Consider the following 13,287-nt stretch of genomic DNA (forward strand, 5'->3'; position numbering starts at 1 on the left):
TATTTTAATATGCCTTGAATTTGTCGATTTATTAAAGGCTAAAGGCTAGTTTTAATAGCATTCTATTCTCGCATTTCGTTACCATTGTAGTTTCCACTTTACTTTTTTCGTGACAATTAAATGTAAAATTGCATTTCTATTAATATTTGCAAAATCAGAAATTTTATTTAATTTAAAATAAAAGGTAAGAAACAGAGAAAATGAAAATATAATTCCATAATGTATTTACAGAATCGGCTTTAGAACGTTTCCAATTCGTTCCAATAATAATCATTTCAATATTGAATGCCAAATCCTACTTAATATTACGAAAGTTTGTAAGGATGTGTGTGTGTTTGTTACTCTTTCACGCAAAACTACCTATACTATGAACCGATTGCAATTAAATTTGGTACGTAGACAGCTAGACAACTGGAATAACATATAGGTAACTTTTTATCCCGATATTCCCACGGGATACGGACTTACGCGGGTAAAACCGCGGGGAGCAGCTGGTATGATATGAAACCATTGAATTCACATTTCAATGTGAATGTGTAAATCAAAATTTAAATATTTATGGGGTAAACTTGCGTAGGTTAGTTCTCACTTCTTAGTTGTCTCTTTTAGAAGTTCAATAATCGCAAATGTAAAAACCCCGCCCTGGTCGCCATGAGGTCGTCGACCCCACCATCTGTGGCACTATTTAATCCGCTAAAATCCATCAAAGTAAAATTTATTCAATCATATTGAGTCTCAAACTGGAAAAATAAGAGTTTAATATCCATCTTTGACACTTAATACCAATTATAGTATTAATTTATTCTTAGAAATAAAATTCTCTTTTATATTCATGACGGTTTTTATTGTTAATAACTTTTTCATTTATTTTCAAAGCATACCTACATAAAAGACTTTAAGTAATACCTATTTTCCCGTTGGTTGAATTTTAAGCTATTTATTATATAATTTGTCTCGTAATTTTTAAAAAATAGTTCATTCGTAGTTCCAATGAAAAGGGCCAAAGAGCATAATGGAGATATATTATTAAAGAACACAAATATAATTCGGACTGAAAACTGCCCCGTTCATTAAACAATGGAATTCGAATATAATATAAAGAACGAGTGGGAGATCGGGAACGCATTAAACACTCACCTCTTATAATGAGAAGAATGTTTATGATCATATGTTATTCTTTATGAATCGTAACCACGAAATTACGGCAACGTTGTAGATCTCTTTTATAGATATCATGTCAATAAATTGGTTTTCATTGAAGCCGCAGAATGTAGACAATTGAAATACGAATACTTCTCCGTTAGTATAAACAAAGTTATTGCCAAAACGTGTAATTCACGCAGCCGGCTGCTCTCTCTCAACAAACAGACGCGTTATTCATTGCGTGTATTTGTGTAACCCACCGGCAATCGGCAATCGGCAATCCGTAATCCTGCACTTGCATTATTCTGGAACTGCCTGGAAGTCTGAATTACTTTAAGAAACATATAAAACTTAATACAAAGTATATGAACAAAGACATCGTGAATTTGTGAATGTTATTAGCTTTGATTGCAGTAATTGTTTCCACGTAGCTTCGTAAAAATAAATTTCACTTTCCTTATTTTTCTGAAATAACCCATACAAGGTAAGAATACCATCGAAGCAAATTATTAGATAACAACCATTTTTTTTCTTAACATGGTGGTCAATACTCCTAAATAAAGATCTCGAACGCCAGCATAAAAGGTATGAGACATCAAAGAATATAATGTACTTATCATTTACTTTCAGCTAACTAAAGTGCATTTAAGTGCAAATAAACTAGTGGCCCTTGTTAGTTAGATAGTTTTGAGTAGTATATGTTATATGATCAGGTTACCCATTACATTCGACTTCTCAACAATATGAGGACATATATCTTAGCAATACCTTTCCTAGAAACTGTATTCGGCTACATTGTATATATCCAGCTCCACACGTGTAACCGAGACGTAGACGTAGCGTAACACGAACGTGGTTCTTTAAAATCAGTGACGCGAAATTCAAGTTTTCTTTATTGTTTCTCACACCAACTCTTTCAAGGTAATAAATAATCTGTCAAAAGATTCATACATTTTCTTCAGAGATTTTTCTGCTTCTGAAACTTTGTTTTCATTTATAATTGTCAATTTGCTACTTGTTTTTTGTTTTAATCAAAACTAGATCAAAAATTTCAGTACGTACATTTTTTTCTCTTCAAAATATTGAGGTTTCTATTCATCTCATTGAGAACATGATGACGTCGAATCAGGGTATACCCCTGATTCGACGTGACGAAAAAATACATCAAAAATAACTGTTAAAATTACTCTAGAAATGGTAAATGTCATGATAATAGACTTTAGAAAATTTATCTGTAAGTGGTCAAAATTTAGCATAGTCACATCTTTATGCCACCCCATGCAAGACGTCATTATATTATTTTTCATTTAAGCTATAAAGAAATGGTTTATTTCTTTCATTTCTTTCATGGTCATGGTCATTATGAAAGTTAAAATGTCAAATGAGTTGAGGACTTCACTTTGTGCCAAGATAGTTTTTATTAATAGTATCTAGTGGATACGTCTAGATGATTAATTCTCATAAGTTTCTAAAACAGATTATTTTTAATGTTACTTCTTGATTTTTGTATTTACGTGAATAATTAAGCAATATAATTATTTAAAAATCCCGAAACCTCGTAAAAATGCTTCAATTTAATGACGTATACAAAAAAAAGCCGATTCGATCGATTCTCGTTAGTTATATTAAACAAACAAGACCAGTACCATAAGATTTGCTAAAATTAGACAAAACGAAATCCACTAGAAAGTACCGTGCGATATTCCTAACAAACATAAGCTTTGAGCGTCGCCTACTCCTAAACCCACATTATAGGCGATGGGAAATGAGAATGTCAACTCACAAACAACGGAAAATTTCGCAGAATCCGAAATTTCATGTGCGAATCGTAGGTTTCTTTATTGATGTTTTAAACTATTAAAAACTTTTATTTCTAAAGAAATGCATGTTTCGTGGAAAGTTCTCTTGATCTCCTATGAATTTTAGTAATATTAGGAGCTTTTATCAGTAAATTATTAAGCTTAAGGAGCGCATGAATATTGATTTCTTTTTTATAACTACTTGCTTCAAAAACTAAGACTGATTGCATTCTTTAACGGCAGTGCTGTGTCAAAACCGTGTCATTATTTATACAGCTTACCTGACAAGCTACGCTGTGCAGCGAGCATGTTTGCTTATGGTTTTAAATATTGTATTGCTTACCGCCAAAGGATTGTTTTAATATTTATTTGACCACGGCCCATATTTTTACATTTTCCGGGCTTCGCGATAGACTTTTTGATGAGATATAAACTGATTCTATCTCTTAAGATCCTAGTTCTAACAAGAAAAGTTAGGCATATCATACAACTTTAAATCTCTCTTCGTTCTTCCAACTTATTATTATTATGTACTCCTGCCCATCGTTCAAACTTTTATAGCAGCTCGTTTACTGTGCGTGCTATTCAACTCTGGAACGCTTTACCCGAAAGTATCAGACGTGCAAAAACGCTTTGCTCTTTTAAGTCTTTATTGAAAGTTCATTACCTGTCCATGCAGTAGCAGTATAAGCCATTTGTAATTTTTGTATATATTGTTTATCTAGTATAGTTTATGTATTTTATTGTAAGAGTATATATTTTTATATAGTATTTATGTAAAACATGTGTATTTTATTTATTTTTTTTCTCATATTCTGTCATATTTTTTAGTTTCTTGCACTAACCCTAAAACCTCTTGCATTTCCTTTCCTACCAGGTTGCCTGGCAGAGATTGCTGTCTAGCAATAAGGCCGCCTTTTGTACAGAATGTCATTGTGCCATATTATATTTTGTATAAACTATTCCTTCTGTTTTGTACAATAAAGTATTATAAATAAATAAATAAATAAATAAATAAACTTTAATGCAGGGAGCTTCAACATTCTTTGTAAATTATTCTGTTTATGCCCTTTATCATTGTGGATCGATAATATATTCCTTTGTCCGCGCTACGTGAACTGTTTGTGCTTTAATCGAATACAAATTTCTTCTAATAAACTCTACTGAGACAATATCGATAGAAAAAAATTTAGACATTGCTTTACATAAAGGTTATCAATAAAATGAATCGATCAAACCAATGGAAAGTAATGCTATTTGGAAATAACTTAGGAATGTACATTTTGTATTTATTATTTCGCTAAATCATTTTGGAAACCCCAAATGATTTATCGCTGCGCACCCTTACTCTTTGTACTAACATTTTAAAATCAAATTTCTATTATTATTCTCTTTGTGGTCCACGTAACAAGATCAGTGTAATAGATGAGGGAATATTTCATAAATTTTGAGCTCCATTTTTTACGCACCAGCTTCTTCTATTGTATTTTCTATTAAAACATAAGGTTTGGATACGATGCACCATGAGACAGTCTTTTATATGTATAACTAGCTGTACCCGCGACTTCCTTCGGGTTTGCCAATAAATACAGATGCCGTATCGATTTCCGGAATGAATAATAATTAAGATCCTTCCTCGGAGTAGGTGCTATAACCATACCAAGTTTGATCAAAATAGTTTTTGCGTGATTCTCATTCGAGATACAGACAATGAAAAGCCCCACAAAAAATCTAAATATCTTCAATGTGCAGAATTTGACCCCGACCATTTTTATTACAGTAATAATATAGATATAGATGCTTAACGTCATCTTGCACTCGTTCATACTTCAATTATATTAACCATTGAAAGTTCAATAGTTCGTTTCTTCTTCTTCCCATAATTGCATACCCAATGCCTACGACTGCTTGACAAAAGTCACGCTGCAGCATAAAATATGGCTCGGGTTTTCCCAGCCGTCAAAATGCATTTCAAATGTTCCGTTGTCCTTATGGTTGAAGTCCCAAAACTCCAGTATTTCTTCTTTTTCCTTAAATTTTTATCAAGGTCTATAGTCTATAGTCTTTTTTATTTGTATGCGTTGCATTTTTGCTCATTTGTACCAGTAAGAGAGAGAGACTATTTGTGAAATCAATTGTTAATAATCAAGTTTCAGCTAACATCGAATACAAAGTCTATTGAGTGTTACCAAACTAGATTAGGTGTGACTATACTTATAGGCAGGATCAGAGAGATGACAGCGGCGCCGCAAAGCAGTGACGCAGCAAGTCCGCGCGGTTGCCGCCCGCCTCGTCAGGAAATTTCCCGTTATCACTGATACTATTCATTTTCAGCACGAATAACGTTGTTATCAACACTCATTTTACATATTTTATCTTAAGCTATATAAATACTCAATCTTGTAGAAATAAAAAACTCTTTAAATTGTATTAAGCTTTTAAATATTATATACCCAATTCTTGGGGTATAATTAATATTTGTTTAAGATAATTGTACATAAAACTATAATGGAATTATAAAATAAATTCTAATTAATATTTCTAAGAAATTCCACGTGTGTTTGACGCAGATCAGTTTTTCATTAAATTCATGAGAGGGGTCGTTATATCAGGGTCTTATTTTGTTTATGATCGTAAAAATAGTTGACATAGTGCGGCTAGTGATGTACAACAATGGATTTAAGCAAGCTTGACCGGTTGGTCATCCGATCTCAGCGCGCACGTTTATTGGACACTTTATAGTCGCAACAAATGAAATAGATCCACATTTACGACGCCGCCATCACTTATTTTATAGGAAATGAAACTTTTTACTAGTCCTATTAGGTTATTTTAGAACTTCAAACTAATAATAAATGTTCTAATGGATTTATAATTTGCTTTATTTCCAATATGTTTACACATCATTTGAATAGTAATCGAATTCGAATCAATCTTCAGTGCGGAGATTTGCTAATTATCGAGACAAATTATGACTACTTATAAAAATTTTAGTTGTTTTGTATTTTATTTAAAGTAATTTCTTGCCAATTAAGAACTTAGTAATACGTGCAAAGCATTTTTAGCAATTCAATTAAAAACCTGATGCAATTTATTGTAAGTTCACGGAGGGAAGGCGCGAGCCGCCGGCGCTCAACACAAATTGGATTTCCGGGTTAACGCATCAATTTAATTACATTACTTCGGTTTGGTATGTCCAGTTCCGGACCTACGAAGGGAATTGATCACTCGCCCTATAAACAAATCTGTTCTCTTTGCAGATACCCCTGGTTTGAAAATTTTTGTGACATTATTACTGGAATATTAAATTTAAATCACTTACAAATGCTTCCTTAATTTTAACATATAAGTATAACATCTCGTAAACAATCCTCGAAATTATGTTATTAGCCAATTTATGTTATGACATAAAACCTAAAAGTTTACCTAAACTCTACGTTTTTACACCTTTACCTCAAATATGAGGTCATGAAAAATCATGACTTAGGAAATATAAGAAATGCAATAAACGAAATGTATAAACAGAGCGAGTCCACCAGACGTTTGTTACACGAAGTACATTAATAACGTAAACTTTAAGTACAGACATCATCGCTCAATAACATTAGACTGACACATCTGAAGCGACGGGACAATTTCCATGCTAATGTGCCCTCGAGTTAGCACCAGACACAAGGGCTTGTCCAGACGAACGATTCTCTGATAATTATTGTGGGAATTAAGTTTTACTAACTTTTTTATATGTCATAGCGGGCAATCGAGCTGGTACGGCTGATGGTAAGCCATCACCACCGCCCATGAACATCCGCAGAGATACTGTCTCTGCGGATGCGCCGTCCACATGTGAGGGATAAGAAAAAAATTGACGAGTAGAAAGAAAAAATGGACTCGGAAGGGTGAGGAAAAGGAAACGAGCCTTAGAAACGGAACTACATAATCTAACTTTTTTATATATTTGAATACTGCTGTAAAGTGGCATCAATATAAATGAAGTCGATTAAGTCAATTCATTATGGCAAATACAGGATCATCAAACAATGTAAGATAATTAATTCACAAAAATTTTTTGCATAATAATTTTACGACGAAACATATCATATTATTATAAAAGCGGTTTCATGTATTTGTTACAATATGTATTGCGCCATAAATACATTTCACTTATAACATTGCGGCGTACAACTTAAAATCCGGTCAAATGTAAAACCAGTAATTATGCGTGCGAACACCGATGGTTTTTTGAAGATTTGTTATCGAAGTTCAAAATCCATAATAAAAATATTAGAAACACGATAAACAATTCCACTTGACAGTTCAAAGAATTAGGTTCTTAATACATTTGGTGTATATTTTTTAGAGTACTATAAAGTAATAAGTTAGTCAAAAAATTCCAGATACAAATGTTATTGCTTCAAAAAATTAATTTCACAAATAATTAGACATTTGTACATAGCATTAGACCATTTTATTCTAAAGGCATATGTCAAAGTTAATACTCAAGTGCTGTAGAAGAAGTATTCAAAGCAATCCCGTAGCCGTTGAAGCTAAAAATGAGTCGAGCGCGGAACCGCGAGTGGAGTTGGAATGCAATCCATTGCACTCCGTTCTCGTGTAGAGAACCAATCCGCTAACTGCGTTTGCATTACGAAACCACTATGGACGCTTGCCAACTTCGGTTATTAAGGAAAAACCTCTACGTTGACGCAGTCATGCAACTGATCAAAGTCACAGTGATTAGAATAAACTGAAATAATGTAATGGAAGTTGTACAAAAAATCTCATGAGCCTTCGTAAAAAGGTCGTAACGGGTCTTCAGTAATATAACTACACATTTTCAGTGTAGGTACTAAGCTTTGTGATATATATTTTATGTATTTGATATATATTTTAGTTAGCATGTCATCACAAGAATGGACCTGATCATAATATTCCGTCAATGAAGTTTGTTTGTGGCGCAAAGTATTTGTATATCTATGGTATCGATTAATTTACGTTTTAATTGAAATCGATGGATTTAATCCCTGCGCGATCCAACGACATAATAGAATCGTGAAATAGAAGAATTTTAACATTTTTCTAATATATGATTTGCACACTCTCACACCGACCCGTTTTGTCTCTAATTAATAAATATGATCATCAAAAGAGATGTAAAATAGATATTATTTTGTATTTAAGATATTTAAACTTCATATATTTGTTCTTATTACAGTACATCCTCAGGTAATGGTTGCTTTTGATATTGGTTAATCATGTAGTTTCTTGTTTATAAATAACTACAAAAACCACATGTGATTTCTTATATTATTCGCAGCCCCACTGGCAATTCAAATAGCAATAACTGAAAATAATAAACACAATTTTCTAGACAGCAAAAGACGCATTTCTCAGCGTCTTCTAAATCTTGCTGCTACAATATATTAAATTCACACAAAACATTTACATAGTAGAAATACTAGTATTTGTTATGAGATATTTTTCTAATATTGGATCATGATTCCGTCTGCAGAGTGGGAGTGTAGGTATGATACGGCATCCTGAATTCATAGACAGTCTGATCATTTCTACTATTTTTTTTAACTTAGCTGTCTGTTATTTCACTATTTATTTTATATACATACACAATGATTCACATGTATTAATTCTTGAATATTTATATCTATTTACTATCCCGAGCTATTGTTGGACAACAACTTTATGTTCTAGTTTGTTAAGTTCAATTTTCTTGTATATTTATCGCTGTACCTGACAAACAAGGCGGACTGGGTATAGATGACACTGTTTGGTCTCATAATAAATACCTAAATTGACTAAATAAGATTCTGTTTTCCGGTAAGTAGGAATTATTGTTGGCCCGGTAACTGCCACTACAGAACGAACACCGTTGAGTGTTCGCCGGGTTCTTTTTGAGCTAATAAAGTTGATGAATCGCAATCGGATCGCGATTTCCACTGTGACGATAAATAATTGCGAAACGGAGAGACTTTATTCAGAGCTGCCTTTAATGAGTTTCGCAGTTCACGACTTCATTAGACATTGTTAACAAACAAAATTAACGGTCATTCAGCCTTTGAAAATTAATTGTATATTTTAAATGTCTAGCGCTCAAACTAGTTTAACGTATTTGAACTTCTTTGAACATCTATTGAAGGATTTTATAATTAAGACAGGACTGACTATGTACTCGCTATAGACTTTGTTTCATTTGAGATAAATTTCATTTAGTAAGACTGAAGATGTTGTACTGATGAACTTTTTTCAAGTAAATTTGACCTTCACAAGTATCCTCTGTTATAAATATATTGAGTTTAATTTACGCGAGTTGCGTACATTTCAGACGCGTTAAAATGATCATAGAGTACAATATTCCAGTTCCTGCGATCACTAGTGCTCGTAATCGAGAAAGTCTGGTACAACAAAATAATGTGGAAATCGCTCGTAAAATCCTTCAAAAAAAATTTTTTTCACTTAGAAGTTTTTCATTACCAAAAAAGTTTTATCGAATGGAAAGAAAACGTTTGATCAAATCTGCAATTTAAAATGTTTTGGAACATCTGACGTCTCGCTACTCCGTGAAGTCCATTATCGCTAATAATGTGCTAATTCATTTGTAAAAACTTCGCAGAATACCCACAAATTATGAAGTTACGTGCTTTGTGTCCATAGACTTGCACCCGCTGTCCCTGAGCACATGGGAAACGGTGGTAATCGCTTACCATAAAAATACCTTAACTTTTATTTGTCCCCTACATATAACCGTTCTTCCATTTCTATTTACAGATACTCACATCAGTAAAACTAAAGTAAATCAAGTGTTTTGCGAATACGTGTGACAAGTTTTTTAATTTGATATTAGACACACAACGTTTATAAAGTTTCTTTATATTCTTCAATTTTTTTCAAACGTGAGATCTATTACTATTAGTTAGAGGTAATGCCACCCACCTCCGCATGTACTGGAACTTGATGACGATGAAGATGAGCAGCGAGTTGGCGAGCAGCGAGGCGGTGAGCACGAGCACGTACAGCACGATGAGCAGCACGTCGGGCCGGTAGAACACGTCCAGCACCATCGGTGCCACCTCCCACAGCGGCGCCGACGCGTTCGCGCCCGACGCGTTCAGCCCGCGCAGCGCCATCGCACGCGCCACACTCCACTCGCGACGCGATACACTTCCCTGCTCCAAGGTTACCACGATCTGGCCATAACACCACGTTTCATGCACACTTTGAACGTAACCGCATCGTTCAAGACGACTCAGACGATATCCATTAATGTCGAATTAGTTCATAAATAGAGTGCAGAGCATAAATGAACAATAAAGTATATGTATAACGATCGAACTTTTGTGAAATATTTATTTGTAGAGTGAGCGTACAGTGGGCACAGTTGGTATGAGCTCACATCGAAGTCATCCGTATGCTCGGAACAGTGTCGACTCCAGTCATTGTGTTAACAACGTTTTAACCTTAGAAACTATTCAGACATTAGGGATACGAGCACTAATCACAATTGTTCATTACTTCTCATGCGTAGATTTTAAACGTTTCTAACCAAATGAATTATTACCTGTAATTAGTCGCGGGTGGATACTGAAAACTTTATTTCCCATCCGATCGCACTATCTCGCTGACAATATATTTCTTTTAATTTCCTCCAAGAACTGTTTAAGCCATGAAACTTTATACATGAAACTTTTAGAATACTTAAAATACTTCAAACTATTAAAACAAATGGCATCTGAATTAATTTAAGACTCCTACACGTCGCGATAACTCAATGTGATGCAAAATATTCGTTTAACTTAGAATTTATTACGATCAAGAACGTCACAACAGAATTTACGACATATATTGAACAGTTAAATTTATGAACTAGCATTAAAGATGTTTGCTACTTAATGCGACGAAGTTAAAATTTCCTTTTTACTTATCACTAAACTGCAGTTCAACGTCTTAATAAAAGCTAAGTAGTAATAAAAAGTACGAGAATACTCCGCAGGTCTCGCCGGCATGCGATTCAGGAGAGACTATTTAAATAAGTAACCCGTATTTATACAGGATTCACTTAAGTGGCAATTTAGCATAAACCCTTGTCTAATTGCATCGAAACAAATGTCGAAGAACTCTGCAAATAGCTTTATTCGGAAGTTCAAGCCTCCAGCGATACTACGTCATCTTGGAATTAATTCGATGAGCATTTAAGTTATTGATGAGATAATGGTTTGACTCCGGACTCAAGTGAAAGAGAAGAAGAGTGGGAATGAGACGAAAATCTCTACGAATAACTCGATATTCCTGAAAATTTCATTTAATTTTACCGTCTCTAACCAAAGCATTAAAATGTATATATAGTATCTACATTACATATATAATTGAACAATCGTCAAATATGGTTTTGAAATCATTGCAGATCGTTAAAGTAACATGAAATTATTAAAAATAATAAATAATTTATAGAGATTTTAAAGCAAAGATAGTAATTGAATGTTTACTACTTCTGCCTTTGACCGGCGCGTCGTAACTGAAACCACTCGTAAAAAGGGAACGTTAATAAGATATCTCGTCAAACAAATTAGCGAAAATCGCTTCACCTACAAATATTGAAAATATCGTAAAGTCGTGTTAATAAAAGATGCTAAGAAAATAAAATTTCATTGGAACGTATGTGCCTTAGCCGCGTGAGTAGAGAGCTCAGAATCGCACATGTCCCCAATTGCTAACATTTGTATATACTACATTTCCGTACAACTTTGATGTGACTCAGTTCAAAGAGATTTTTATTTGAGTATAAAATGATATAATTTAATTTCTCTGCATACTTTGAGCGTTCATGTCTCTCGGATACGCATATATTTTCCCTCAACAATTTTTGATGTTAAATGCTGCAAGCTGCTTGACTCGCGAATTAAAGACTAGCAATTTGTCATAAAACATGAGCCGTTTTCCATCTACTTTATATGATTATATCGAGTGTTAAATTGCTAACCTAACCTGCAAATTACGTTTAGTTTGTAGAGTAACAAAATGTATATAAATAAGTTTTTATTCCATTTTTCAATTAAAAATGACACTTAAAATGACCACTAAAAGTATTAGTGCAAGAATGTCGTTATCCTTCTTTTCCGTGATTGACTTTTCTTTAAAAACAGCACTGTCTGCAAACACGTGTGTGATAGTCTGACATAAATACGAGATGTTTTCTAATCCCTAAGACTTCCAATTATTTTTTCTAAAGTATCAATTTCTTTCAACCGAAAATTTCAGTAAGCCCTTTTTAAATGATAGTTTATAATTAAAAGTAATTTTTCTTCTCTTTGGCTCCGTTTCCGAGTACCTACTATAATTTTTCTAATATTCCTTTTCCACTTTTAAATGGACGCCTGTTGTACACAAGAAACTACAGTGCTATTGCGAGCAATTTTTATTTTAACTAATTACGATGTTTGCGGACAACACACATTGCATAACCAATAAAATCTTACATTTACTGGTGTTCTTCAATATTTATAATTCTTCCCTCCAAAAAGCTAGAACAACTCCAAATTCTTAAATGGTATTAAACAATAACAATTTCCCATCAAATAAATAGAATAAGTATTCCCATAGTGTCCGGTCCTTAGTTTTAATTTGGAGCTGACCGTTTAACAGCGTTACAGGCTCCGCTGTAACAATTATGTCGAATCAGTAATCTTTTTTTTGAATTGAATTGACAAGACATTTGAATAAATTTTGATTTCACATTATGTTATACCTTAGCTGTAACTATACTGTCTGTATTTATCTACTGTTTTGTATATTTTTTTTAATAAATGTTTTTCTATTAAATTTTCTCCTTTGACTGCACAAGCCGTATGTGGAAAGTTAGTCTAAAGCTGTCTTATAAAAAGCGTGTAAAAACGACAGCATATGTCGACGTGAAACAAGACGGAGTAATAAGCAAATGTAAACCCTAACCCTATCCAATTCTCTTTAATATACAAGCTTTACATCCCTGAGTCTCATAATATTATAATACACATATTTGACACAATAAGACGACATCTCGCTCGAGATAGACAAGTGATTTACACCAGATTGGTGTACAATATCTCGTGACGTCACGCCACACCCGCCCACACCCGCGCTACGCGCTAATCAACCGCTACGGTGCAAGATTACACTCATTTAGGAAATTTTACATAAACCTTACCTAGATCCTGGCAAAGCTGGTTCTTAATATAATAACTTTTTATGCATATTACAATTCAGAACAAAGAAAATAACACAAATAAAAACATTCTTCCTTCATCTGCATCTTACGAGATACAACCAAAGAATTTATATTCATTTATACTAATATTAT

At 33.5% G+C, this 13,287-nt stretch overlaps 1 protein-coding gene across 2 annotated transcripts in view; it reads right to left on the reverse strand.

The window, feature by feature from the left end:
• LOC119831315 (neuropeptide FF receptor 1-like) overlaps nucleotides 1-13,287 on the reverse strand; it is a 64,206-nt gene that overhangs the window by 48,090 nt on the left and 2,829 nt on the right. The window contains exon 2 of one of the 2 annotated variants that reach the window (XM_038354618.1): nucleotides 9,888-10,419. In XM_038354618.1, the coding sequence (XP_038210546.1) occupies nucleotides 9,888-10,081 (194 nt within the window). In that variant the 5' untranslated portion in view covers nucleotides 10,082-10,419. Of the gene's footprint in view, nucleotides 1-9,887; nucleotides 10,513-13,287 lie in introns of both variants that reach the window. The other variant, XM_038354617.1, reaches the window with a different exon arrangement.

The sequence above is a fragment of the Zerene cesonia genome, chromosome 13, assembly GCF_012273895.1.
Source record: "Zerene cesonia ecotype Mississippi chromosome 13, Zerene_cesonia_1.1, whole genome shotgun sequence".
Taxonomy (NCBI): domain Eukaryota; kingdom Metazoa; phylum Arthropoda; class Insecta; order Lepidoptera; family Pieridae; genus Zerene; species Zerene cesonia.